This window comes from Leishmania braziliensis, chromosome 27 (genome assembly GCF_000002845.2).
Source record: "Leishmania braziliensis MHOM/BR/75/M2904 complete genome, chromosome 27".
In the NCBI taxonomy this organism is placed as follows: Eukaryota; Euglenozoa; class Kinetoplastea; order Trypanosomatida; family Trypanosomatidae; genus Leishmania; species Leishmania braziliensis.
The window spans coordinates 445124-472944 of NC_009319.2; the positions used below are offsets into that span (position 1 = coordinate 445124).

The 27821-nt window shown below is 57.8% G+C and overlaps 8 protein-coding genes across 8 annotated transcripts; all 8 read right to left on the minus strand.

Annotated features, from left to right (window-relative positions):
* Positions 1 to 713: 713 nt before the first annotated feature.
* On the minus strand, positions 714 to 3728 carry LBRM_27_1160 (putative vesicular-fusion ATPase-like protein; the record flags this gene model as incomplete). The annotated part of the gene is made up of 1 exon (XM_001565825.2): positions 714 to 3728. The coding sequence occupies one exon, from the start codon at positions 3726 to 3728 to the stop codon at positions 714 to 716; it is 3015 nt and encodes a 1004-aa protein (XP_001565875.2).
* A 2322-nt stretch (positions 3729 to 6050) lies between these two features.
* On the minus strand, positions 6051 to 10289 carry LBRM_27_1170 (conserved hypothetical protein; the record flags this gene model as incomplete). The annotated part of the gene is made up of 1 exon (XM_001565826.1): positions 6051 to 10289. One exon carries the CDS (start codon positions 10287 to 10289, stop codon positions 6051 to 6053), a length of 4239 nt encoding a protein of 1412 aa, XP_001565876.1.
* A 2898-nt stretch (positions 10290 to 13187) lies between these two features.
* Positions 13188 to 13775, minus strand: LBRM_27_1180 (conserved hypothetical protein; the record flags this gene model as incomplete). Its single annotated transcript, XM_001565827.1, has 1 exon — positions 13188 to 13775. One exon carries the CDS (start codon positions 13773 to 13775, stop codon positions 13188 to 13190), a length of 588 nt encoding a protein of 195 aa, XP_001565877.1.
* Positions 13776 to 14681: 906 nt separating this feature from the next.
* On the minus strand, positions 14682 to 16664 carry LBRM_27_1190 (conserved hypothetical protein; the record flags this gene model as incomplete). Its single annotated transcript, XM_001565828.1, has 1 exon — positions 14682 to 16664. The coding sequence occupies one exon, from the start codon at positions 16662 to 16664 to the stop codon at positions 14682 to 14684; it is 1983 nt and encodes a 660-aa protein (XP_001565878.1).
* A 1577-nt stretch (positions 16665 to 18241) lies between these two features.
* Positions 18242 to 18949, minus strand: LBRM_27_1200 (mitochondrial RNA binding protein 1; the record flags this gene model as incomplete). Its single annotated transcript, XM_001565829.1, has 1 exon — positions 18242 to 18949. One exon carries the CDS (start codon positions 18947 to 18949, stop codon positions 18242 to 18244), a length of 708 nt encoding a protein of 235 aa, XP_001565879.1.
* A 1287-nt stretch (positions 18950 to 20236) lies between these two features.
* On the minus strand, positions 20237 to 20911 carry LBRM_27_1210 (conserved hypothetical protein; the record flags this gene model as incomplete). The annotated part of the gene is made up of 1 exon (XM_001565830.1): positions 20237 to 20911. One exon carries the CDS (start codon positions 20909 to 20911, stop codon positions 20237 to 20239), a length of 675 nt encoding a protein of 224 aa, XP_001565880.1.
* A 670-nt stretch (positions 20912 to 21581) lies between these two features.
* Positions 21582 to 22661, minus strand: LBRM_27_1220 (hypothetical protein; the record flags this gene model as incomplete). Its single annotated transcript, XM_001565831.1, has 1 exon — positions 21582 to 22661. The coding sequence occupies one exon, from the start codon at positions 22659 to 22661 to the stop codon at positions 21582 to 21584; it is 1080 nt and encodes a 359-aa protein (XP_001565881.1).
* Positions 22662 to 24355: 1694 nt separating this feature from the next.
* Positions 24356 to 26788, minus strand: LBRM_27_1230 (putative intraflagellar transport protein IFT88; the record flags this gene model as incomplete). Its single annotated transcript, XM_001565832.2, has 1 exon — positions 24356 to 26788. The coding sequence occupies one exon, from the start codon at positions 26786 to 26788 to the stop codon at positions 24356 to 24358; it is 2433 nt and encodes an 810-aa protein (XP_001565882.2).
* Positions 26789 to 27821: the final 1033 nt, after the last annotated feature.

Sequence of the window (27821 nt, forward strand, 5' to 3'; positions counted from 1 at the left end):
CGCCACCCTCTGGAGCTCTCTGACGCCCTCGATGACTCACGCACACGGGAGACGCCCGTGAGAAGCAAGAGGAAGTCTCGTTTTCAATGTGCCTGTTTCCTCCCATACAACATGAGGCCAAACCCCGACGCTAACCCACGGCCTGCGACAGGCCCCATCGCATGGTGCGAAGCATCCACAGACACACGTGGTACAGCAATGCCGACTCAGTGATCTGAGCACGGTCACTGCCTCAAAGCCCACCCACCTACCCGCCCTGCCTCGCAGCCGCTCCCATCATACCGGTCGCCACCTAGTGCATCCCTCAGAGGGCCTCAGGTCCCCTTCACATCAATGGGCAGGGAGGCCGAGTGAGGTGTGCTCGAGTTACACTGGCACCCGGCCCATCATGTGGGTGGGACAAGCTTGCTCACTGTCGCAGGTCGCTTCGACGCAACACCATTCACAGCCCGACCACCGACATCAGTACCGATGCATCGCTCTGGCCTCTCTACGTCGTAGGTGCTTGACCCTGCCCCCCAACAGCAGTGGTCCGGCATTGGCAGAGATAGGGAAGCTGCTTGGCTTCCCCACAGGGTGAGCGCTGGACCCCACTACCATGCTAAGGTGTCCTCCGTCATGAGGGGGAAAGGAAAGAGTGGAGAACATTCAGAAAAGGCCGCAGCGAGGTGATCATCCATCAACCACTCACAGTCAACACCCGAGAAGAGAAACTACCACAGCACCTCATCCGCACCACCCACAAGTTCGTCTACATCTCCCGTGCCCTCCTCTTCGCCGTTGTGGTCGCTATCCTCGCCGCCCCAGCCCTGGTACGGGTCCATTAAACCCATATTGGTGACTGTGGCGCGCACTGCGGAAACAAAGCGGCGACTGGCTGCATCGCCGGTCACCGCATAAAAGTTCTCAATCACCTGTTTCGCGTGCATCTCGGTGTAGACGGTGTGCATCTCATCAGATGCTACAAAGTACGCCGGCAACTTCATCGGCGACTCCGCCGACCCCACATCGCTCAACGACGAGTCCTCCTTGGTGCCGGCGGCGTCTTCAACCTCCTGCACCCACCGCTGCAGGGACATGTCCGTGATGCGCAGGAAGGTGCGGTAGCTCATCGACACCGGGTAGGCCGCTGCCGCCTTGACTGTATGCGCCGGGTCCACCACGCGGTATTCCTGCAGCAGAGCTTCTGCTCCGCGCCGCAGCACTGTATGAACGCGCAGGTGTGCATCAAAAGAGAGCGGCTGCAGCACCGACGAGAGGGAAGACGTGAGCACCAGCACACGGTGGCTTCGATCAACTGAGACACGGCTTTCAGCATTCGGAACTACGCTGCCGCCGGCCTCCTCAGCACCCCTCAAAGGAGAGTTCGCAACCAAGGCGCGACTCACTCCCCCCGGGCGGTGCATGTACTCGTACAGCAAGGCGCGCAGCGTGTTCGCGGCGTACCCACCCGTACCCATGACATCGACAAGAACGTCGTAGTCGTCAAGGACCACGATCCCACGTTCTGTGTGCGACGCTTCGTGGAGAGCATCCCGAAGCTTTGCCAGCTGCTCCTCGTGATCAGGCAGCTGCGCCAGACGACGGCAGGAGAGGTAGCGCACCGTCGTAAAGTCGTAGACACGGGTGAGGACTCGGGCCAGGGTAGACTTGCCGGTGCCTGGGGGTCCTGTGATGGCGAGCATCCCCGTCACGGTGCGGTTGCTCTGCATCACGCTCTCAATCACCGCAGTCGCCCTCTTGATGTTCTTGCTCACGGTGCCGTCGTGGTCGACAACCTCGGTGCCAGACCCCTCGCTGTCCGTGGAGAGCTGCGACAACACAGAAGCCTCGTCTTTGGCGCTGCGGATGTCCTTGATGGCGCGCTGAAAGTCCGACAGCGTTACTTGAAACGGTGAAGGCGACGAAGCCGTGGAAGCCATACTGTCATTCTCTCCTGTGCCCTCCAGCTCACACCCGTCAACGCCGCTTACGCGGTGGCCAATCATCTCCGCGTCCGCTACGCCAGACGACCCCTCGCCGGCCTCCGTGCTCTCCGGGGTGCCCTGGAAAAGACCATCCTTGCGATACCGCAGCAACGCGTAGCTCAGGGCAGAGCGCACCGTGCCGGCGATGTCAGACCCAGAGAACCCGCCGCTCTCCAGTGCCAGATCTCGCAGCGTCACGTCGGGTGCGAGGAAGTTCTGCTCTCGCAGCCGCTCTGTATGAATGAAAAAAATGTCCTCGCGGCCATAGAGGTCCGGCGCGGGGATCTCGATGAGCACCTCGAAGCGGCCCGGACGAAGCAGCGCCGGGTCAATCGCCTGCAGCCGATTTGTCAGGCCAACAACCAGAAGGTCGTTCCGGCTCTTCACGCCGTCCATGAGAGACAGCAGTGTGTTAGTGACACCGTCATAGACTGCTTTGGCAGAGCTCTCATCGCTGGAGTGGCCGCGGCGGCGGAAGAGTGCCTCGAACTCGTCAATCACGAGGACCAGCAGCGCGCCTTTCTTCTTGGGGTCACTGGCCTTGGGCGCTGAGCGGGATGTTTGACCGCTCTCGTGCTGCGCCGTCTCCTCCGCGGATCTCGTGCCGATGGCATACCCCTCGAACACGTCACGCAAGTTCTTTTCCGACTCCCCGACAAACTTTGACAAGATGTCGGCCGCGTTCACGACGGAGAGGCGCGTGTCAGGACTCAGCACGCGGAATAAGTTGCGCGCAATGAGTGTTTTGCCGTTCCCAGGCGGTCCGTAGAGAATAACGCCACGCACGTGCTGTAGCTGCAATGCCTCGGTGAGCGGCGCTAGAGATGGAAGCCGAGAGAGAAAGACGCGGCGGAAGAGCGTGTGAAGCTCGCGCTTGAGGCCGCCGATGCCGAGCTCCACCCACACCTCCTCGCCACTCGTTGCGGGGTCGCTGTCGAATGGGTCCTTCGCGCCGCTGCGTGACTTGCCTGCGAGCCTGGCAGAGTCCTGAGACGCGGAAGAAGGCGCGTACAGACGTTCGAGTGGGTGCTGACGCACCTCTTCCCATGATACTCTCTTCGCTTCCCTATGCAGCGCCTCGGCCGCCGGCTCGCCTTCGGTTCTTGTCATGTTCGTCACTCGCAACTCCACGGCACGGCGCAGCACGCTAATGGCTCGGTACACCTCCTCACCGCTGCGTCGCTCCTCAAGGCGCACATCGAACCACACCGGTTGGCTCACCAGCCGCATCAGCTGCGGCGCCATGCCCTCCACACCAGCGAGGCTGAGGAGCGGGTTTGCCAGCTCGCATGATATGAGCTGCGTAGGGAACACCGGCGAAGCAGTGGGTTGGTTGCAGGTCAAAACAATCTTCTCAAGCAAACGTGTGTCGGCATCGCTTTGCGCCTGGCCCAGGAGCGGTGGACGGCGGTGCTCCTGCAGCAGCACCCGGTGCAGTACCGCCTGTGAGTCACCGTTGTCCAAGTCTCGCACCTCGGAAGGAAGGTGCACGCCCTGCAAGGAGAGCCTCACACTCGCGATTGGGACCGATGAAGGCGACGAGGACGCGGACACGCCGACGCGTGTTGCAAAGCACCCGGTCGTCTCCCGTGCTTCTGCCGCACCGTCGCGGCAGCCGCGCACGTACAGGATTTCTGGAGCAGAATCCTCTACCTGTACTCCAGCAAGGACGTCCGCGCATGTCAATATACTCACCGAGAGCGCTAAGAGAGCAATACTCAGCCTGGCAGACTGGCACAGATGATACGGTGAGTGAGGCATGATGTGAGAAGGCCAAAAGAGGAAGCACTGCATCAAAAGGCAACACAGACAAGAGACGGCGACTCACACAACACTCAACACAGTGCAACGAAATCCTTCAAGCGCGATTGTCGTTCACCAAAGAGGGAAGAGTGCCCTACTATAGGTGGGTGTGAGTGAGTATGCGTTGGGGAGGGGGGGCGGGCCAGAGAGAAGAGCGCGGCGACAACAAACACAACGAATATGAAGAGATTCGAAGAGAAGAAGAGAGATGCACTCAGTGAGCCCCTACGATACCACGTGTGTGAGTGGGTGTGGGCACACAATAACACACACACGCACGCACGCAGCAGAGAAAGGCACACAGGGGGGGCAGCGTGCGCCAGGCTCCTGCCAATAAGACGATGTCGGACGGAGAGGAAACACCTACAACACAAATGACGCAAAGAGTGCGCGCCAAGGACGGTGGCGAAGTGCAAGCTAAAAGAACAGAGAGAGAGAGGGGAAAAAAAAAAGAACGCTCCAGCCACGAGAGAGAAGAGCACGTCTGCTGAGATCACTTTCCGGTAGAAAACGGACTTGTGCGTAGAAATGGGGATTAAGGCTTAGGGAAGGCACCCCGTGGAGAGTGCGGGGGGGGGGGGCACGGGCTTGGGCGGCGTGCTAGCAAGTGCTCTTCTTTCAACTTCTTTATCCGTTTTTGTTGTTGTTGGGAGAATGCCCTGTGTGGCAGCACCGCTGCGGATTTTCTTTTGTTTTTGCCTTTGATGCCTCCTCCTCCTCCTCCCTCCCGCCCCTTCACCCTCCCTTCTCTTGGCCACGCCGCTCTTCCGCGAAGGGGACGCGCGCCAGCAAAAAAAGGGTGAGCAAAAGCGCAAGAGCGGAGCGAGACGCAAACCCTCACGAAGTCACACGCCTCAACAGACAATATCAGTGGCGCAGAGCAGCACAAACACACACACACACACACTAACCAACAAACAAAAGAAACGCAGAGGGCATACAGGCATGGGTAGAGGTGGGTGAGTGGAGCGTCCATACGGGACAGACATCAATGGAGGGGCAGTCAAAGTAGGAAAGGGCAGAGGAGGGGAGGGGGAGGGAGAGGGGGTTGGGAAGCACGTGAAGCCGTGTATGGAAGGGGAGTAGAGGCGCACATACAGAGCGCATAGCCCGCCCACGGGGTACAGAGGAGAAGCAAGGAGGGAGCAAAACTGGTGGATGCTTCGGCGCGACATCCGCTCCTGCTCCTACGCAAGGCTTGCCTTCTCGGTGGAAAAGAAGAAGAAAAAGGCACGTGAACGTTCGAGCACCTGTCCAGTGACATGATGCGCAAGGCGGCACCATGCCGCTATGTTGGGTGGGCGTGTCCGCCCATAGACGCCAGTCCAGCGCGCTACACGTCTCACTCGTTTGCCTAACGATGGACGATCACTACCTTTTGTTTCTTTTTGCGCATTCGTCGGAGGAGTCCAACCCTCATATTTACGAGAGAGCCATACAACAGCGTACACACACACACACACACATACACACGTACACGCACACGCACATGCGGCAACAGACACGTAATAATACACGGTAGACGAGGTACATTACCTGATGGAAAGAGGCGGAGAGAGGGGGAGAGGAGGAGGAAGAAGCGCACACGCGTCCGCCTACTGTACAAGGGACGTGTAATGCATGTATGTATATGTATGGGGGAGGAGAAGGTTACGCACACACCACGCAAAGAGAACAGAGAAACCCGAAAGAATCGTCGGCGGTACAACTGGAAAAAAAGGGAAAAAACGAATGAAAGAGAGTACACTCTGGGTACACGGGGCAGGCGCAGTCGACTGCGTGTTTAGCGCGCTTCCGCTTTGTTTTAAGCGAGAGTGGTGGTGGCGTGCGTGAGGTGTAAACGTCTTCTGAAAGGTGAAGAAAGAAAGTGAACAACAAAGAGAGAGAGAGAGATCTAGGCGTTGGGCGTGAATCTTTGGAATGGACGCTGGTAGAGTGAAATTGAGGACGGAAGGGTTGGAGATCCAGGGCACTTGTCTGTGTGTGTGTGTGTGTTGTTCTTCGTATCCTTTGGCACTCTCCACTGCGTCTGAGATCGAGGAGGAAGGAAGCACAGGGAAAGGGGGAGTGAAAAGCGACGCAGGTACCGGTCTGAGCACCTATGTCCCTGGGTGTGGACCGACTTGGGGTCAATCGCTGCTCATTATGCACCCATACCCAGCTTCTCACCCCACCAACCGACAGGAAGAGAGAAGGAAAGAATGCCAAAGAAACCAAAAGAAAGAGAAAAATACTCGCAGGCCACCAATTTTTACTTTCCCTGGTGCACTGCCTGCCGCCCTACTTGCGATTCAGCGCTTCGATACGCCGGTAAATGGCTGCGGCCAACTTCGGGTCCTGCAGTACCTCCACAGCGAAGCGCGCGTAGGCCTCCAACGTCGCCTTGTCGTTGGGGTCCATCCTCAGCACGTGCTCAAACGTGTCCTTGGTTGCATCGACCAGCGAGCGCAGTCGGCCAGAGAATGACTGTGCTCTGAGGCCTTGCAGTGCCACGGCGCTACCGCGACTTAGCTCCTCCTTCTGTATTCGCACGCACTCCCTGTGCAAGACAGCGAGGATGTGCCGCACCACCTCGATGTTGCCCGGCTGTAGCTTGTGCGCCCGTTGCAGCATCGTCATGGCATCCTCGAAGCAGTTTGGGCGGTTCGCGTAGAATGTGCCGAGCTGGTGACACGCCGTGAAGCTGTTTGGATTGATGGCGACGGCTTCCTTGAAGAGCTGCTCGACCCGGTCAAACACGCGCCGGTGCACCTCGTCGTTTGCGTAGACCGTCTTGCTATCAGTGCAGGCCCACATAAACTGGCCGTACTGTAGCACCACGTCCTCCGACGTCGGGGCCAGCTCCAGCGCCGCCTTGAAGTGCAGCTCCGTCTTGAAGGGGGTAGGCATGACACCCGCCATGTAGTTGGCGAACGCAGCGTGCGCCTGGGCCGCGTTCGGGTACCTCTCGAGAAAGCGAGCGTACAGGGATTCACCGCATCCGACTTGCCGGTCGTCAAACGAGCGGCACAGGTAGTGGGCGTAGCACATGGTGCAGTTCAAATCGCCAGAGGAGGCGGCGTACGCCTTTGCAATGTACTTGCGCGCCAGGGTGTGGTAGCCGGAGTGCATGCACAGCGTGGCGTAGTTCACGAGGAGAGTGGCGTGCTGCGGAAATCGCAGCAGCGCACGGCGGTACATGCGGTTCAGCAGCTGCATCTCCTGAAAGCGGGTTTGCACAACGTAGGTGGCGAAGCACACGGCGTCCTCGCTCATGCAGCTGGCAACGCCATCGAGCAGAAGCGGGGCAAGATTTCCGAGGGACATGGTCATGTTGATCTTGTTCGCGTTGCCCTCCAGTCTTTTCGCTTCGGCTGCGAACGCCGACGCGACACGCTCAGGCGCCACGCCGAGGCTTTTCAGCAGGTGCTCCATGACTTCCATTCGCTCCCCGTACGACATCGTCTCCCAGGCGGTACCCGTACCGAGCCGTGCCAGTCGCATGTGCATTTCAGTTGCGGCGGACGGGTTCGCGCGGATGACGCGCTTCATGTACGCAAAACCCTTGGTGTAGTCACCGGACTGCACAAAGACATCCGCGACCACCTCCGCCACCTCCAGGTACGTCGGGCACACTTCCGCAGCGCGCTCATAAAGAGTGGCCGCCAGCCTTGGGTCCGTCGCAGATTTGAGCGTAGCATAGTTAACAAGCAAGATACCCATCTCTCGCTCGTACCTCGCCGTTAGCACCGGGACCGAGGCAATGATGTGGTCGACGTGCTGCAGTGCAGAGGCGTACAGCTCCTCCGCATCCTTCATGAACCGGTTTTGGTGAAAAAAGAAGGCACCGCGGCTGAGCACGATGAGGCCGTTCAGCGCACTGTCCAAGCGCTCCTGCGTCCATAAAGAGGGGGATGCCGAAGGAGAAATCGATGTCTCCTTGCCGGCACCCTTCAGTACGGCCTCAGCAACGCAGCTCCCACTGCCGCTTGCTCTGCAGTGATCGCGAGAGGCCTTCTCCTCATCCTCGACGCTGTTGACAACCATATCAGCCACAACAATGCTGGCAGCCCGTCGGAAGACACAGCCGATAGAGTTAATACTCGCCTCGATGTCCACACCATCAAGGTGCACGCGGTCAGAGGGATCCAGAGTCTTGAGACCCATGGCGTATCGCGCCAACGAGCAGGAGTCGTGGTCGCCGCGCACTTGCTGCACTGCTTGCAGCAGCACAGACCCCATGCGACTGTTCCCCAGCCGATGGCAACAGGAAGCGAAGCTGTTTGCAATGCTCAGTCGTGTCTCGCTTGGCATCATGTTGTCAGGCAGAAAAAAGACGTAAAAGCAGAGCGCCAGCGTCTTCTCCATGTCACCGGCCTGTCGAGCGAGGGAAATGAGCTTCAGGTAGGACTCAACAACGCCACCACCTAAGGCGCCCTCGATTTCGATGAGACGGCTCTGCACCCCAATCGCCTCTGCGTAGGCACCGACGCGCTCGCAGCACGCCACGTAGTTGCTCAGCACCCAGTGCAGCATGTCCGGTTGAAAAGACAAGTCGACCCGCGGCAACGCAGGAAAAGACCCGGCAAGCGTCTGACCGCTAGTAAAAGTGGCACCGTCCGATAAACTCATGCTGCCTGCGGCAGTGGAAGTGACCGCAGCAGCAGCAGCAGCAGCAGCGCGCTGGCGCCTGGCGCGCTTGTTCAGCCGCACCTGCGCGCCTGTCACCGACGCATCCTTCTTGTGCCACCCCTGCACGATGTTGCGGTAGTGCTTTATGGCCCGCTTGTGGTCGCCGACGTAGGTCTGGAGGCAGAAAGCCAGCTGACCCTCCACCTCCGCGGAGTGAAGAGGCACCATCTCGCCGGCCATCCCGAGTTGAGCAACGGAGTTGCCGCAGCCGTCGCGCAGCAGCTCAATAGTACGACTGTACTCCTCAAGCGCACGATCGACGAGAGCGACAGTAGCCAACATGTCCGCGTACTGTCTCCGCACCCACCCACTGATGAGACCGAGATTGGCACGGTCAAGCAGCTGCAAACACCCTTCTAGCAGCCCAATGGCCTGGCCCGTCTTGCCCACGGCATGAAACGCTATGGCAGCGTCGATGAGACCGCCAGCTGCGCGATGCGCTGCGTTGCCGGCAGCGATGCGCGCCTCTGCAGAGGTGACCTCTTTGCTACGGTCGCTACCGCTACGATCACCGTGGGATTCGGCCGCCAGTAGCAGAGACTCAGCGTCTTCGAGGAGAATGCTCGAGGCTGCCTCCAGGTAGATCACAGCGGCGTCGCTATTCTTCACTTTGTAGAGTAAAAGTCGGCCCAGCTCCAGCATGGCCCCGCCGACGTCCTCGCTTTCCATGTGCTCCGTCACACCGTCAAGGTAGCTCTCGTAGAGGTTCTGGCTCTCCGCGTACTGACCAGCGTGTCGGTGCAAACGTGCCATTGCTAGTTGCACCTGCAGCAGCCGTGCCGAACTTGCGGTGGACCCTTTCGACTGGAGCAGCAGTAATTGCGCGCGACCCTGAGAGATGGCATGGTCGACGCGCACACTGTCCTCGTAAAACAGCTTTGCGTCCTCTGTCACCAATGTGTGGTTGAATGGCAACGGGCTCACCAAACCAGGGGCCACCTGGCCCGGGCACCACATCGGATTGCGCTCCATCGTGGACAGCGCCAGTTGATACTGCTCGACCGCTTTCCAGTACTGCTGATCACTGGCATATGCGTTGGCCAGGAGCACGCGCAGGAAAAACAGGTGGCACTCCGGGTCACCCACGGCACACTGTTCCTGGGGACAATCTGCCGTCGCAGCCGCTGTGGATGTCCCGGTCTCGCCACGAGCCTTGTCGTGCGCCAGGCGACGTTGGAGCAAATATGCCTCCTTGGACACGTGCACCGCCTCGCACAGCAGCTGCGTGGTGCGGTACGTCTCGAAGCTGGTGAGGCAGAACATCGCGTTGTTCACCAGCACACGCGCGTAAAGGGTGAGGAAGGCGACGTCTTCACGGTTGTGGCCAAACTGGTCCTCATACCGCTGCTGCATAGCGTGCTGAACGGCGGTGCAGTCAGCGAAGGAGTCCCTGCGCAGGGACATCGAAAGCTGCTGCCCCCACTCCCGCAGCGCAGGGTCAAAAGTCGGCTGCCCCCATTCCGCCAGGGAAGACGCCCACGCCTTGACCCGCTCCGTGATGCGCCCCACAAAGGATGTGAGCTGTAGGTGCTGCAACAGCTGGGCCGTGGTCGACGACCCTGATTCCGCTATTTCCGCCTTCGCAGCTAAGGTCGACGGTAAGTTTGCGGTGGGTCTGCGCAGCCGCCGCGGCGGTGTTGTCGCTGGAGTATTCGCCGCCGAACTTCCTGCAAGCGTCCCCCGTATAAAGTCTTTGCCTTCTTCGTCTGCTGTGTGAGATGAAATTGGGCTGATGACTGAGGTTGCAGTAGATGATGTGTTGCCAGCAAGAGACTGCAGCAGCCGAGCTGCCTCTTGCTTTGACGTCACGCGTCTGCGTGATGGATCGTTTGCACGTCGGCTACGCATCGGCTTTACATTACTCTCTGCTGCCGTTGCCGCGGCAAGCAACACGCAGTGCCGCCGACCCGCCTGCCTGCGAGGCGGCTGCCCCTGTGTCATCGCCGACCCGGGTCCTCGCTTTCGCCCGCGCGATGATGCCTTGCCACCTCTGCCGATACGGCCTGCTGGCTTTGAGGCTGCAACAGCAGCAGCGCACGGGGGTGATGCCCCCGGCATTGCCGCAGCACCTCCTGGCATCGCAACAGGCAACGATGTGGCCGCCGCCTTGGCCAGCGATGTCGCCTTGGGTGACTGGGTAGAGAAGAAGGCGCACGATTGCCATAAACTACTACTGAGCGCGCTCATTCCGGAGCGGCATTGCATGCCTGTTGTGCGACCTGCAACCAGTCGAGTTACCTTAGACGCAACTACGCCGGTGCTAGCGGTCACTGAAACGCTCTGGCGGATCGCCAGGAAACGGCCCTGGTGCGTAGAGAAGTGCTTCATTGCTGCGCTTTTCCAATCGCTCCGAGCAACAACGCAAACAGAAAAAAAAGCACCACCTTTCAGTTACTTTGCACCACGGGAAAGAGCACCGAAGAGGCGAGGCAGCGGCAATGCTTACTCGCTCGCTAACGCGAAGGGAGAGTAAAACCTGTCGCGCCCTCAGAAGAAAAGAGTGAGGGGGCGGCTGTGAGCGGGATATGTAGAGCTCTCCGTACAAGCACTTTATAGTGTCTGAGTGCGAGAAAGGAGGAATACCCAGATACGGGGGCAGAAACGATGGCGACAGCAAGGGTGGCAGCCAGCAGCAGCAGCAGCAGCGGTATAGGTAGCAGTAGCAGTAGTGATACACACAAAATCAGGCACTTTGCCGAAAGCACATCAGGAGGTCAAACGCGAAAAGAGAACGTGTGCAAGGCGAGGCGCAAAACAGGAGGAAAAGACGAAGGTGGAAAACACCAAGCAAGCAAAACGTAAAAGCAGTGATACAAAAGGTAAGCGGATCTCTCTCTCTCTCTCTATTCGTGTGTGTTTCGACTGTGTGCGTGTGAGGGGGGGGAAGGGGGGGGGGGCACCTACTCTTTTGCTTCCGCCTTTCTGCTGTGTTTACCCGGTCTTCAGCACACAACACACAACACAGCCGCCTCACCCCAACGAAAAAAAAAAAAAGGGAGAAGCGTGCGGAGGAGAGGGGAAGGGGGCAGATTTAAAAATCTGTGGGGAAGCCCCAACGTGCTCACGCGCAGTCCAACGTAAACAAACAAACAAACAAACAACAACAAAAATCGACGACAACGAATCAGTGGATAGCCAAGTGTACGGCACTGCACGAAGATTGCAGCACAGTGGCCGCGCGTACGCTCTTACAAAAGGTATGCGGCGTTATTTTGTGCTAAGGATGATCTTTACATGCAATCTCGACAGTCGTACACGTGAGTGCGAGCCTGCGTGACTTGTGTCGCGAGCGCTGATTACGTAGACGGGGGGAGGGTTTTGTATGCTGTGAAGTCTGTCTCCGTGTCTGGATGGATGGATGGCCGGCTGACAATGACTAGAGTCGGCAGAAGCACAGAAGAAGCGAACAACACACACAAGCACAAACAGACTTACAGGTAAGAAGTGAAGCTAGACAGCCGCGGTCGAGGTCGAGGATGAGAAGGTTCGGTTCATACAACGTGACGACGTCGTGTGAGGAGTTGTAGTTCTCTTTTCGTGCTAGCTCCCTCCACGTGTGTTTGCCAGTGTGGAGAGTGTAGGTGTTGGGTGTATGCCTGTGGGTGATTGCTTCGCACTGTTTAGCGTTCTTTTTCGTTCCCCTCAGCTCTGCTGATATATTACAAGAGATGAGACGCAGCTTGTATGAGGAGGCGGAAGCGTGCAACTGTGAGTGGCGCCGCCAGGTGGGCGAAAGGAAGGCTGGTTGGGTGACGCGGATGCCTTTAAAAAGGCGAGTGTGCGTCCCACGTACAGGAAGAAGTCAAACGAAAAACACTCTCGTTGAAGTTCGATGCTGAATTTCTTCAGCTGGTCGTCGGTGGGAGGAGGGGGTAGCAACGAACACGAGTGCTGTGTGCTCTGCAGGTGCCGAAGAACATGGCGGGGGGGGGGAGAAAACCGTGTTGAAACGGGAGATGAAAAAACGCGTCAGTGCAGGTGAAGGGAACAGTGGAGAGAGGCAGGGCGGGGCAGAGACGCTCCCTGGTGTGGTCATTCGATCGCGTACGAGAGCCTGTGAACTATAGGCCTTCAAACAGAAAATAGATGAACTGAAAAATGGTTGGCATTTTTTTTTTTGCAGAAGTGAGATGCAAATTACGACTCCCAGCCCAGACATCTTCTTCCTGGCCGCCCATTCCGCGCCTCCATCCGAGCGACAAAACCTTCAAGCCATGAGCAAGAAGGGGGTTCAGGAACGTCAATCCCCGCCCATCCCCCACCTCTGCGTCTCGGTGGGCTACATACACACCTGTACCTTTATGTTGAGGTATGTGCGTATAAACAGACAAGTACACAGGAATAGCACAGATATACCACAGTGGGGGGGAGGGAGGGAGGGACATGGCTCATGCTCCGAATTTGAACAAGACAAACGATATTAAGCCATCACTCCCTATCACCTGGGGTGTCGAGCAAATGGCTGGAGGAGCTTCCACCTGGTTTCTTGTTACACTCGCGTTCGTGAAGCAACTCCTGCGGCGCAGTAGAGGAGGAATTTGAGGGCCGCTAAATGAGCACATGCACTGCCGATCGCATCCGAAGGCCACCGCCGAAGTTGGCGCAGATGGCAGCCGCAGGGGTGCAGGTAGTCCCGGAGAAAACAGCCCGGAGAGTGAAGGTATGGCGGCGGCACGATCGAGAGGGTATTTGGTAGCGCTCTTTGCACGTCTCTATCGACGACCACCATGGCAGGGCCGCAGTCTCCTACCTCTTCTTGCCGAGGTAATGGTCGTTGGCGGAATGTTTTCGCTGCTGATGCTGGGGCATGGTGGTCTTTTGCTTGGAGGTCCCCGACACATTTGCGATGGCAAGCGCGCGGAAGCACTGATAAAGAATGATGGCTGGAAACACAATCCACACTGACAGTGGGGCGATGAGCATTGTCAGTTGCTCATGAAAGGTGATGTGGTGCGTGTACTTGCCTCCCTCGGCAATGTCGATGAGGCAGTAGATCACAGTCTTGTATAGCGTCATCAGACTCACCACAATTGCCAGCTTGATGGCGAGGTTTTGCGCATTGCAGAAAGCAGACAGAGTCACGAAGAGCCCCATCATCGCCTCCACGAGGTTCAGCCACGATTGCACCACAACAAAGGCATCATCGTTCGCAGCGTAGCGCCGGTCGTACTGGGCGTAGACGGTCCAGTATTTGAAGGGGACTACCTCCGCCAGAGGATGTGGCAGGTCGACGCTCTTGGCACGCGTAAGCACGAAGATGGCATCCACGACTATTAGAGGAGCCACTGCAAGGAACCAAACCTTTGCCAGCAGTGGAAGTGCGGCCTGCGGCATGTTATCGCTCTTGTCACCTGCTTCTTGACGTGCACGTGAGTGGGTATTCACAAGCGGTGAGGTGCACTACAGTGGGGACTTGAGGGAGGTCTGCAAGAGCAGCGGAGTATTTGACGTATGTAGTGATGTATAGGTATATACGCCACGACAATCAAGTTGGTATGGGTGTGCGGTCTGCGGTGTGTGTGTGTGTGTGTGGGTGTGTGTATACGTACAATGCGCAGGTCCATGTGTGATTCGAGAGCTGGCAACTGCCACACAATCGAATGATAAACATCGAGTGCGAGCAGTATGTTTGTTTGATTGGCCAACACGAAGTGTGGCAACGGTTGTGGGGGTGCAGCAAGCACGGAGCCGTGGAGCACAAAGAAAAGGAGTAGAAAAAATGCGTTCAAGCAGCAAGGCTGTCAGAGACGTATGCTGGCCCTCTGGACCCCGCAGCGCAGCAACAAAAAACGCTAATGCCCAAGTCACAGACACATTCCGATACGTACATGTACTACCTGAGACACAAGATGGTGGGGAAAAGAGAGAGGAGAGCCACTTGCCAGTCCCCTTCCCCTCTGCCTCCCCCCTTCTCCTCCTCTCGGTCCAGCTCCTGTAAATCTGTACACCCCCTCCTTCTCTCTGAAGCTTCATCTTACCTACGGCTTTGTATTAGAGTCCCTGTAAAGAGATGAAAGTACGCAGTGACAGAACACTTTGGTGCTACTAAGGTGCCTGTGTTCTGCGGAAGAGGATGTGCATATGCTCTACTCCCTCCTCACCTGTTTCGCGCCTTGCTCGAGTGCCTCCACTGTCACACAGCCAACTCTGCCGCAAAGCCGTGAAGTGCACAGAGGCTCACAAACAACCACACGTGACTTCCCATGAAAGTGCCATTGCACACGAAATAGCGACGATAGCCTAGAATGTCGTGGTGTCGGCGAACTCGGCCGTTCCTTGGGACGCAGATACAGAAGTGGCGGTAGAGGTGGAAGCCTTGCGCTTCACCGGCGCCTTCCTAGACTTCCTCTTGGCCGTCTTCTTCTTACCGGGCGCAGTAGTGCTGTCGCTGAGATGGCGCTTGCGAGTCGGCTTGGTAGCCTCCGTGCCCGCACCCTCCTCCTTTTTCTTTTGGTGTTCGTGCGACTTGCTCTCACATGGTTTCATGCCGTCCACCACTGCACTCGACTTCGATCCTATTGCCGTGACTTCGATCGTGGCGGTCGCCTCTTGGGCGCCCTCTGCAGCTTTCCGACGAAGAGGAATGGCAGTCCCTGCAGCTGCAGCGGCCGCAGTCTTTGCTGACGTCGTCTCTGTCGTCGTGGACAAGCGCTCATATGAGAAGCGGCCGGTCACCTCCCCGCTGGCGGAGCGGAATGCGCCGGTGGTCGCCGTGGCATGCACCGTCGTCTGCGCGTCGTCCTTTTCCGTGCTCCCTTGCGCCTGCCAGGTGCGGTGAAGCACATCGAAAGCACCGACGCGGCTCACTTCCTGCACCTCAGATGCGGCTACACTGCCATCGCGCACAAAGCGGCCCTCGGCGTAGCGGTCCGTCGACTCCATCGTCATCTGGCCTCGCTCTCGCGTGTGGGTGGCGACATACGAGGTCGAAGACGCAGCAGAAGACGAGGGGGCCATAGCTGGGGTCGATGGCGTAGCTGCATCACTAGTTTCTGCGGCAGCCTCGCTGTCGTCCTCGTCGTCTTCGGCCTCCTCCACATCTTCCAGGGTCTCCTTGTAGTCGTCATCCTCCGCTTCGTTTGCGGCCGTCGTCGGCGCAGCCTTCGCGGATGTCGCTGCAAAGAAATTCGAGTCCTCCGGCCCCTTGCCACTCTCCGTGGGCCCGGTAGCGGCGGTGTTCGCAGCAGCAGTGGTGGCATTGTGATGGTGACTGCTGCCATGGTTGCTGCGCTGAGGATGGTGGCTCCGGTAACGCGGTTCCATCGTGTCACCGTGGGCCCTCGAACCAGGCGTGTACCGGTGACTAAGATACTGCGGCGGTCTTGCCGAAGACCTCACGAACGAGCTCAACCTGGCGCCGGTTCGATGGCACACACGGCTGGGTTGTGAGTCGAAGGTATTACACCGCTCCAGCTTACGACTGTAGTGCTCAATGGCAAAGAGGTCGCTCAAAACGCTCTCAAGATGGACGGTGAAGAGAATGAGGTCGGCGTCGCGAAGTACCACGCGCAGCGTGCACACGTCGCCGTCCACGTAGACAGAGTCGGGATAGTCTTCCTCGGTAGCAGGATCGGAATCCGCGGACGGGTGAGTCGCAGCCTCTGCGATGGTGGCCCTGCCTGAGCCTCCGAGAGTTGCCGAGAACATTTTTCGCGTCAAGCGAGCCGTCAGCATCACCTCCCTTGGTCGCACGTCGACGTTGCTGCGCTTTGCCAGCTTTGCTGATGTCGACGCCGGTGGCACGGCGCTCAGTGTCAAGGAGGAGCGCGGTCGCTCCACCACGGCAGGCAAATCCGACCAGCCCTGCAACACTGTCAAAAGTTGAGCCACATTGTAGGGACGCAAGAACAGGCGCCCGTACATGTAGTCCTCTGGTGTACGTGGTGCGCCATCGACTGCGGCGGTCCGCTTTGTCAGTGCCTCAGCCGCTTCAGCATCGCTCCACTCCTCAAAGGCGTCCTCCGAGGCGAGGGGAACCACAGCAGGGAGAGGTTTTCGTACGCAGAGCACAAGGTGCCGCGGTCGCTTGCTGCTGAACTGCCAGAGAAGGCGTGCGGGGAAAGGAGTAACGCTTCTGTTGCTGCTCTCGAGAGTGACCGGGGTGGAGAGCTCACGGACGAAAACGCAGCGGTGGGGTGTGTGTAGACACAGCGCATAGGCAGCACGGGGCACCACCTGCGCAGTGGCAAGCCCTGGTGAGCAGCGCAGAAGCCAAGAGCGCATGGCGCATCAACACCAGGCTAAGCACCAAAGGAAGCGAAGGAAAGGAAAAGCTATGGCAGTCACGGCCGCCGCTCAAGCAGGCCAAGGCGGGGGGGGGGGGGGGGGGGGGGCTAGTGCACGAGAACGCCTTTTTTATATATTTCTGAGGTTCCACTCGGTTCTCTTCTCTAAGGAAATGTAGCACGGAGGAAGGAGGAAGAGTGGAGGAGGAAAAGAGGGGAATCGGTGATGCCGCGAGGCGCACTCGCCCCTGCTCACCGAGAAAAGAACACGCGAATGGGTCGACGTAGTGCTTTCGCTTTTCGTTTACCCTTTACGTCTCTGCTCCGAGAGAAACGCTCGCGCAAAGACGTGATGCTAGGTGGGTCTGAAAAATGAGACTGAGGCGTGCTGAACACGCGGGAGAGGGCCAGTTGGGGATAGTGCGGTGTGAGTCACGGAGTATCCCATCCCTCTTTCAGCTCTGTGATACTACGCGGAAGACGGAAAAAAAAAGGGGGCACCTGAAAAACTCCACACGACCTTCGAGCGACACAAGAAGAGCCCCTTCGCTTGTTGAGTCCACTTCCCTTCCACAGAAGAGATGTGCTGTGAACGGGTGAAGACAACGGATGAAGGTGGGGTGCCACAGGCGCTTTGCAGGCGCGCTCTGGTATTCAGGAACAGCCAGACAGGACGGTAAGGGGGAGAAGATCGAAAGAGAAAGGAAAAGTGCACGGGAGGCGATAATAGGTCCAAACAGGAGCAATGGTTCAGAGTGTCATGTAAGCCGCAAACATGCTGGTGGCGCCAGTGCGGCCGCAGATGCGCGCTTGCCGAGCCGGCACGTCGACCAGCAAAACGAGTCCTTCGCTCGCACATGCACTGAGGTGCACGCGAGTTAGAAAAGCCCTCAAGGAAACAAGAGCGCCATGACGAAGCAAGCACGACCAGCCGGCCGCAAAAGCTAGGGGCACGGCGTGAGCTCCCATCACTCATGTTCAAGGCGCATGCAAGGACAAACACATGCAGTGACCTTTCCTCGGAACCACAGTCACCGCATCTGCTTCGTTTCTTCTCTTCTTCGGCTGTATAGCGTTTGTGTCTACCGGCAGGCGTTTTCATGAAGGCAGCGGCTACCTTTTCGATTGACGTATCTACGAGTAAAACTCCCTACTGTTCGCGCACCGCAGAACACAGCGACTTCGACCCGACTTGCGTGAGAGAGTGCTGCAGAGATGAGCAGATGCAGAATACCTTCCAGCGCATGGTGGTCTGCGAGCAACCCCCACTCCTTTCCCACAACACCCACTCACACATTCGTACGAAACACGTACTCCTGTAACCAGGATGCAGTTGTGCATGGTGAGTGCCACACGGCCGAGACACAGCACGTGCTCACCTGCTCGATGAGGCACTACGACGCCGCTTCACTAAGTTGGACACACCGGGCTACACTCAACTTATACCAACCAACCAATACCCAACATGGCACCATCACCGCTGGGTGTCTCTTCCTTGTCGACCACTACAGGCGCACGCGCACAAACACGCATGGAAGCGTGTATAGAGCACACCTGCTGGCCGGCATCCACTGCTCAGTTCCCTTGGTTATCGTCGTTGCTGTTGCCGCTGTTGCGACGGCGGTTTTGATTTCGGTTTGGGTTTCTGTTGCGGTCCTGGTTGCTCCTAATTCTGTCGCTCGGGAGACTATCCCCTCTCGCCAAGATCCGTTGGTGCTGGGCAAAGCCGAAGCTCTCCGTCAGCGCGCTCTCGAGAAAGTGCTCCATCGTCACGGCAAACTGATTCTCAAATCGAACCGCCCACTCCTCGTTGGCTTGCGAGTTACTTCGGTGCACCTGACCCTTCAAGACGTAGCCCTTCGCTGTTTTCTCAAACGCCATGTCGAACGCGTTGTTCTTGACATGATGACTTGGGACGCGGTCCTCGACGACGCTGACGAAGCCAGCGAGGTCTATGTGGCGGAAGCGCATCGAGATGCGACGCTCCCTGTCAAACTGCGGTGTAGTGTCGTTCGGGTCGGCGTTGCGAGGGCCAAGCTGCGGGAATTGGGAGACGAGCAGGTGCTTGCCGTCGACTGACACACGGGTCATGCTCCCGTGCTCCGGGTCATCGCGCACGTCATGTATCTCGAACTTGGGCAGTGAGCTTGTAGAGGTGAAGCCCCGGCGGTTTTGATTGCGCCGGTTTGGGTTCATTGCAGATGTGGCGGGGCTGGACTGGAAGCGCAGCGATGAGGCAGCCACCAACGCCAGAGGCTGTCTTGCAGATACAAAGCGGAACATGCTGCGCGTGCGTACTGTTTGAAAGTAAAAAACAGAAGCTGGTTAACAGGATGTGGCGAAGAGAGTAAAAAAACTACACTAAAATAGGGCTACCGCAAGAGTGCTACAAAATTACCGATAAGGCTAGAGCTCAGGCAGAGTAGATGGCAGTGGGGAAGCCAAACAGTGGGCAGCCTCTGTGTGGAGGAAGGGGAAGGAGGGCAAGACAGTCGACGCGCTTTCAAGAGAAAGGTAGTAACCAAATGTCAGAAGAGGAACGTGCAGAGTGGCTCTGTTGAGATATGCGCTTCGGCTGCGGGCGAGCAAGCAGCTCAGCGAAGCAGATAAAGAGAGAGGGTGATCATAGGAGTGGGAAGAAGAAGGGAGCGAGGTTGACTTGACAAAAGGATGTAGGGGACAACAGGTGTACAGACTGCATGCTGTAGACCTCACTCATGAGCACCGCAGTGGTGTCACACATCACACACACACACACGCCATCGTCCCTGGTCGAGCCAGAGCCAGGCGCTTCACCGTACGAGACAGTCCTCTCGACAGCGCTCAGACGTGCAACGAAAAGTGCGGCAGCAACAGCAGCTGTGGCGCGGAGCAGGTCCCGCGGCGCCAGGAGTTTGAGCAAAGAAAAAGTAATGTGCTGCGTTGGTAGGCTACTAGAGAATCGTAGTGGAGGGTCATACGCATGCATGACTTGTGTAGCGCGAAGGGATTTAGCCATCCAACTGTGCTCTCCTCTACTCCCCTGCGCGCTTCTGACACGCCGGTAGGCGTGTGCAACGACGTCGCGTGGTCGGTAGAGCCATCCATACAGGCCCTGCTAGATGGCAGCGCCTTCCTCCTTGCGCTTTCTTTTTTGGGGGGGATCATCACTGCTTGCGCGTCGTAACGATGTGTTTTAGTTACGTTAAACGTTGGCGAGCAAGCACAAAGGCGTGAGTGCGAGAAAAAAAAAACGCCGAGCTTAGTCAGGCGCATCGAGTAGAAGGCGATGACCAAACTCCGCTACACGGGAGGGCGACCTCGGAAGAAGAGACGGAGAAACAAGGGGAATGAACGGTGAGAGAGTCGTGGCTGGGCAAAGCAAGCAGGAGCAGCAGGAGGGAAGAAGGGGGAAGGGGGAAGGGGCACAGCAACGAAAAGGTGGCGAGAAAGCAACAATGAAGGCGAAAGAATTCAAAAGATAAGCGAAGAGAGGCGCTTGTCTTTGGTGCCCTCATCACCCCCATGCGTCGCACGCCTTCCCGTGCGCCCCTTTACCATCACGCACAGGCACCAGCTCGTAGGCACGCCCTACTGAACAATGTTCCAGCCATTCTTGGATCGCACCGAGGCATTCTTGCGCTTCCTACGCTGAAGCTGCTGCGGCTGCTGCTGGCGTGGTGGTGCCTGTAGTGGCTGCTGCGGAGCCTGCGACCCCGGTCCCTGCATTAACTCAGACTCTTCATCCCCATTGCCCATGTCCTCCTCACAGCCTGCCTCACTGCCCGCCTCGTCGTCCCCCTCGGCATCGTTGTCGGGGTCATCGGTGGTGCCACCGTTCACGGACATGGCAACCGGGTTTGTCTGTGCATAAATGGGCAGCGTCTGCAGGTAGTGCTCCACCAGGCTAAAATCGTTGAGACAGCAGCGGCAGTACATGTCATGCAGCACCGCCCCTACCTCCTGCATGCTATCATCCTCGATGCGGACGAAGCGGATGTTGTCAAAGAACTCCTCGAAGTACACCTCCATGTCATCCAAGTACACCTCTCCGTCGCGTTGGTGCCAAGCGCACAGATCCTCATACAGCACAGCGGGGGCTCGGCTGTCACAGTGCTGGGCCACGAGCTGCAGAGCAGTCCACTGTTGCAGCACCGCCCCAAGACCGCGAGTAAACTGCTCAAACTGGGCATCATTCGCGCGAAGCGTCTGCATCGAGGCCCGCAGCTGGGCCCCGTACGACATCTGAGGACCGTTTGCCTGCATCGCAGAGAGAAGAGCTTGCTCGGAAAAGGGTGTGTACAAAGTTCTTCGCCAGGCAGAACACTAGAAACGCCTTGATGCGAGGTTGGATTGTCGTGGAGATGGTTCGTGTGCACGCTACGGCAGCTTCTACACGTGTTGTGCTCGCACGTCCCTGACGAGCGCTTCAGGAATAGAGGTGATACGAGGAAGAGAGAGAGAGTGAGAAGATCCAGAAACGATAGCAAAACGCATACGCGCGGGTGTGTGCACACCAAAAGCGCATACACGGCGCACGTGTGAATCAGCGTGGAAAAGCAGCGAGAGAGGTGGGGAAAACGCGCCGTAGTTATGCAGGCGAGAGGGAGCCGCGTGGAGCAGCCCAGAGGAAGTGGTGAGAGTGGAGGGGACCTGTAAAGCTACGAGGGTTGGAAAGCTGCGCTGAAGTCAATGGCAATTACACTTCACAACTGCCGTGGGCCTTTCACGGCCCTGCTACTGGTGTTTCCTTGATGCTCTAATGATTCCCCTATCTTCCCCAACGCTGTACTTGTAGCTCTACCTCACCACTGCTACCGCATAGAAGATGCGGCGCTATGCAACTCCACAGAGCTCTTTGCTCTGCTATCTGCTCTTCCTGTAGTCTTCCCTCTCTGCTGCCCGCATCCACAGGTACGCACACCTCAGGTGCACCTTAGCCTCCGTGCTGCTGGCGGACTGCCGCGTTGATGACATGCGCCATCGCCCTCACCGTACTCTCGCAGCAGTGGTGGGGGTTGCCGTATTTATTTATCATTAAATGGCTGTGGTACCGGCAGCAGAAATTCGTCATCTCTCTCGCCACAAGCTCCTCCCACTCCTCTCCGAGGGCAGAGGCAATCGTGAAGACGTGGTACGGCGGCAGCGATATCTTAGCCTTCTTCTGCAGCCACAGCAACGCACGGAGAACCTCATCACGTCGCCGCTCTGCCGTGAAAAAGGCGATTTGGCGCTTCATTTCCTCAGACTCGCACGTCTTTGTGGCGGCCTCAATGATGCGCCAGAACTTATCTGGCAAGTAATCGAGCACCTCCTCTTTCGTCCTCGCTACTATCATACACGTGTCCTCGCTGGCAGCGCCACTACCACTTGACTGCTGAGAGGCCCCCTTTGCGACGCGACTGGGGCCTTTTTTCTCGTCCAGGAGGGAGTGGCAGAATTCGTCCACGTATGTGCGGAACGTGCGTATAGTGCGATGCAGCTCCTTAAACTGGTAGCTGATGCCACGCGGAAGGCAGGGAACACCGTGGTGACTCGCGATAAGCTGCCGCCAGCGCTGCACCGTCTGCGCCCGCACCAACTTCGTCATGTACGACGCATCCACCTCTGCTATGTAGAGCATTGTCTCGGCTAACTCGTGTTCCAGCGCCTGGAATGGATACTGGATGACACGGATGCTCCATTCCACGACTTGCTCATTGCAGTCGCCCTGCGGCAGTGCCGGGTCGAACATGGAACAGTCAATCAGAACAGCGCAGCGCTCGATGCACTCAGTCGGCAGAGTCGACTCGCCCACCGGCCCCCAGTAGCCGCGGTCACCTGTGCCCTGCACATACGTGGCACTTTCATCACTGTCAGTGGTCACCACCTCTGGCTCTTTGTCATCGAAGTTATCATAAACATCGGGTCCATCCTCGTACTGCTTCTGCGCATTCGTCTGGATGCGCGTATTAGGCTGTTGCTGCAGGGAGCCACTAGAGTCGCAGCTAAGCTCGGACTCGTCGCTGCTGTACATAGTCCACGCTGAGTGAGTGGACAACTTGATCTTGTGTATCGTGGACGCCCACTTGGACCGATGGAGATCGTGCACAAGCAAAGCACGTGGGACGAGGGTGAAAACGAACCACCACCCTCGCACATATGCACGTCCAGACGCACACGTACAGGTGACGAGACGCGCAAGAATTGGCTCTTTCCTTCACCTTCAGTGCTAAAACGCCGACAAGAAGCGGTGATGGTTCTTTTGCCAGTCAGCTCGGCATTCTCCACCTGCGGCGTCGACGAGAACGCCGGTGCACACACACAAAAAAAGCACACGAAACTGACGTAGGCCTCGGCAAGAGAGGGGAGAGGCAGAGAAGGTATGGGGCGCGAGGAGAGAAGGAGGGAGGGAGAGAGGGAGGCACAAAGGTGTAGCCACGTGGGCTCTCTTTTCGCGTGTCCGTCTGTGTAGGGGTGGGATGGCACATGTGCGCGCACTCCACAGGTGCGGCGAAGAGGAGGGTAAGCGCCCAAAGAGGGCGACGTGGCCACGCAGACACACGCGCCCACATCGAAACTGCGCGTGTTCCCTCAATGCGTCCCTCCGGGACTACTAGAGGCCGAAGGAGAGAAGAGAGTGCAAGAAGGGCAGTACCCGCCTCGCCGGCACCCCCAACTCCGCCGCCCTCTCTCCTTTTTCGTTTGCCTTACAAACCCCACAAAGAAGTATGGTAGATGGCGGGTGAGGGGCAGCCTGGGGGCAGCAACACGCATCGTGCCTTTTTGTTTGGGTAGACATGTGAGTGCATATGTCGCTCTTGCTGTGGCCTTTCTGGTGTCTAAGAGCGAAAAAAAAAAGAGAAAGGGGATCGGGGAAGCCCCCAACTGTACGCTTGCGGATACAAGCACACACTCACACTCGCCATGAGGAGAGGGGCGAACAGAGGTCAAGAGGAAACGAAACGCATGAGTGACGGAGGAAAAGCACAAGAGAGCAGCGCAGTAGAGCTAAAGAGGCTGCAATGGTGGTCCCCTCCTCCTCCTCCTCCTCCTCGTCTCTCTCCTCTCAACTGTGCTGCCACAGTACATAGAGACGTTGGGTAGAAGAGTACCTTCTTGCTCCGTTCATCCCTCCCCTTCATATAAACTACATCACAGGTAGGGAGAGGAAACAACAGACAAACGAACCAACAAACAAATAGGGGAAAACGAGAACACGCACATCACCGATCCGCAGACGCGCCCTCTCCGCGAGGAACAACGTGTTTTCTGCGCGGTGCACGAGTGGCGTCATAGGAAAAGACAGCACAGAGCAACAGAGCGAGAGAGAACCCGTAGCCTCCTTGCGGAACCCACTGCTGTGGCAAGACCACCTCAAAGTAAAAGAGAGAAGAAATACGCGCAACTGCTGGTTCAGCTTTACATAAAGCGCCAACGTATTGCGCCTCTCTCCCACACGCACACACACGCTGCCGCCTTCCGTTGGTTAGCACGCGGGGTGTAGTAGTAGTAGTCTGCGTCGAGCGCACAGCCTACAGTGTGAAGGGAAATGAGCAAGAGAGAGAGTTGCATACACGAGAGGGTTGGCAGGAGAGCGGAGCAAACTCGAGAGATGGACGGCGCAAATGCGCCGAACGCCAACAAACAACCAGGCAGGGGGGGGGGGGGGCGAAGGGTAGAGGGGGCGCAGTATGGCACACCGTCTGTCTGCCCCTCCCCGGTCCACGACTAAATGCCGGGCAGGTTGATTTCATCGTCCGAGTCGCTGTCCTTCACCTTCTTCAAACCCTTCGATCCATTCTGCTTGGCTTTTCCATCAACAATGTCGTCGTCGGAGAGGCCAGTGGAAAAGTCTCTGTCGGCCGCAGCACCACCGCCTGCTCGGCGGCCCGCCACTGCCGTATCGGGCGCGACCGTGCCACTTGTGCGGCGGCGATGGGCGTGGATGTTGCTCCCGCCCTCGAGGGAAGAGTCGCCTTCGTCGTCGCCGCTCTCACCGCCGACACTGCTACTGCTACTGTGGATCTGCTGCCGCTCCACTTTCTTCATTGTCTTGAACCACTCGTTGGCCTCCTCGTTGAGACCAGCGTCCTTGCAGAGCTGCACCAAGTAATTGAGGCATTCGACATTGTCAGGGTATTTGCGGTGCAACTGCTCGTACAGCCGCTTCGCCTGCACGTAGTCACCGCGGCGGCGGTGGCAAGAGGCCACCATCAGCTGCCACTTCACCTCCTGGGGCTGAATATGCGAGGCTCGCTCGAAGAACTGTACCGCCCTATCGTAGACTTCGTTCTTCACGAAGTACGCGCCGAGCCATGAAATGACGTCCATGTTCACCTGGTAGTAGCGGTAGGCCTCCAGGTAGTAGTGGAACGCCTGCACATCGTCGCCGTCGCGGGCGTAGAGGGAGCCGATGCGGGCCAGCGCGTTCGGGTCCGTCGGCACACGACCAATGAGGCGGTTGAACCACTCCAGCGCTGACGGGTCGCCGACAAGGTCGCTGAGGTCAGCAATCTGGTAGAGCACCTCGTTGCTGTCGACGAGCGCCTGCATGCGCTTGAACGTGCGCACCGCCTCCTCGTACAACCCTAGCTTCTTGGCGGCCAAGCCGAGGTTGTAGATGGCCTCCACGTTGTCAGCCTCTACCGCCAGGGCCTTGTTGTACAGCTCCTTCGCCTTGTCGTAGTCCTTCTTGACAAAGGAAAAGTTACCTTTGTTCACGAGTGCCTTGGCGTTGTACTGATTCGCGCCGAGGCTGAGGTCGCTGTATTGCTCCCCGCTGTCGTAGTCACCCTCAAGGAAGTAGAGGTACGCCAGGTTCGTGGCCGCCCGTGCTCGGAGGCTCTTGTCCTTCTTCTCGAACTCTTTCAGGCCGTTGATTGCCTCCTGATAGCGCTTGTGCTTGAGGTAGTTCAGGTTTTTGCACATCTCCAGCTCACTCGCCACATGCGAGGTCGGGTCGCGCATCTCGTAGTTGCGCAACTGGGAGATGATGTAGTCGTAGCCGACGCACCAGTCCTTATGCAGTACTGGAGCAATCAAGCGAGCCGCTGTGATGATGTACTTGAGATACCTGGCATGGCGCTCCTTGCGCATGCGGCTCAGACCGTCGTCCACCAAGACGTCCTTCCACTTCTCCTCCTCTTCAAAGTCCTCCTCGCTGTCGAGCCCCGTGAGGCGACAATTTGTGAGGCGCGTGAACGTCCGCTTCATCTGCTCCGTCTCTCCCAGCGCGTAGTAGCACAAAATGAGGTTGTACGTGGCATTAACGTCGCCGTTGCCCTCTACCACTGTCTCATAGCTGTTCGCAGCGTCCCTGTACTGGCCCAGCTTCACAAACGCGTTGGCGATATTGCGGCAGAGGTGGTAGCGGAGCTCTTTGCCCGCGGTCGGCGTCTCGTCCAGCACCTTGCGGTACATCTTGATGGCTAAGAGGTAGTTCTGCTGCGCAAGGTAGATGTTGCCCATGTTCACCCGCAAGCGGCCAGCTTGCGGAAACTGCACGTTGCGAATGATGAGGTTGTACGTGTTGAGAGCCTCAGTGTACAGCTGATGGTTTTGGTACTGGACCGCCAAGTTGAAGTGCACTGCGTAGGTAAGGTCGACATTGATCTGCTCGACGAACCCGTACTGCTCGCGCTTTTTGCATAGTGACCGCTCCAGCTTGCCGGCATCCTTGGCCTTCTCGAGGGCTGCGCCGTAGTCCTTCTGCAGAGCCAGCATGGCGCTCTCCTCGATCAGCTTGTTCACCTGCTTCTCCATCTCAGCCAGCTCCTCTTCCTGACTGTTCTCACTCCGCTTCTTCAGCGGAGGGGCTGGGCCCATCGTCATGTTTGTCATGCGAGCTTGACCAGTGGGGTCAAAGAGAACGGCAGCACCGCCGGCGTTCGTGCTTCGGAAACCGACGGCGCGGTTGGACGTCATGGGTCGCGCGGCGCCGGAGAGACCGCAGCCCACCGCACCCATGCGGCTGCCCGGTACACCCCAGGCGGAGCCCATGCCTGCCCGTCCCCACTGCGAAGGCGGGGCCTGCATGAGGGGGTTGCCACTCATAGCCTCCTGCGGTGGGGCTTCAAACGGGTTTGTGCTCGTCGTCCATGGGTTCGACCCGATATCCGGCGTCTGGAAGGCCGCGTAGATATCTTCGTCGTTGCTGTTCATCCTGCTCAAGCCCTCGCCTCCGTAACGAGACCAAAAAGGGGGGCCAGGGTGGGAGAAAACGCCGGTAGCAGCAGCGTGATGGCGGCTCCACGCTAACACACGCGCTAACAAATGCTTGGAAGGGCGAAACGGCGCAGTGCACGACAGGGGAGGTTTGCGGGGGAAAGCAGAGGGGGGAACGGGCGTAGAACGGAGGACTGCAGCGTCGAAGCTGTTGTGCGACGGCAATGGTGAGAGAAGGAAAGGGAGAGAGAAGTGCGATGAAGACTGCGTATAAAAAGGGTACAGAGAAACGCTGCTGGTGCTTCCGCATCGGGAGCGCAGGGCAATGGAGGGACAACGCGACACCAAGAGACGCAAGCGCAGAGCTATTATATGAGGAGCACCAGGTGCCAGCCAACCGTGTGAATGGGGTGGGGGTGGGGCAACGAAACGAATCTATGAGACGTCCTTTCCAGCAGGTCTCTGGGTAATTGGCCAAAGCAACGAAGAATGTGAAGCCGTTAACAGGGCGCTCCCCGGAGAGGGATGAACAGAGGAAGCGAGGAAGGAGCGAGAAAGAGAAGAAAGATAGCAGGTGAGAGATGGAGAGCGCATACGCTTGGAGTCTTAACGAAGTGATGACGCGCATTCCGAAACAGAAGACCGAGTCCTCTTCAACACCACGGGAAGGACAACTGTGCGTCAGACAGAGCGGAAGAAGCACGCAATGAGAACTCGAGTGCCCAAAGATAGGTAGCGCAAAGGGGGAGGAGGCTGTAACGGGTGGCTCACGTAGATTACCAGAAGGCACGTCCTGGTTGATACTCTTGTCACCACTGTACCTTTTTCTTCCTGTGTGATTGTTGAGTAAACAGGCAGTGTCTGCTCAGTAATGCTTTCCATTCATCATTCAGATCTGGAAACAGCAAAACACAAACGCACACACATTCGCGCAAGCAAACAAGCAAATCCTCATTACTCATACACGTACCCACTCCACACAAGATCATAAAACTCGCCGCCATCCACAGGTATGCGTCTTCCATCTCGC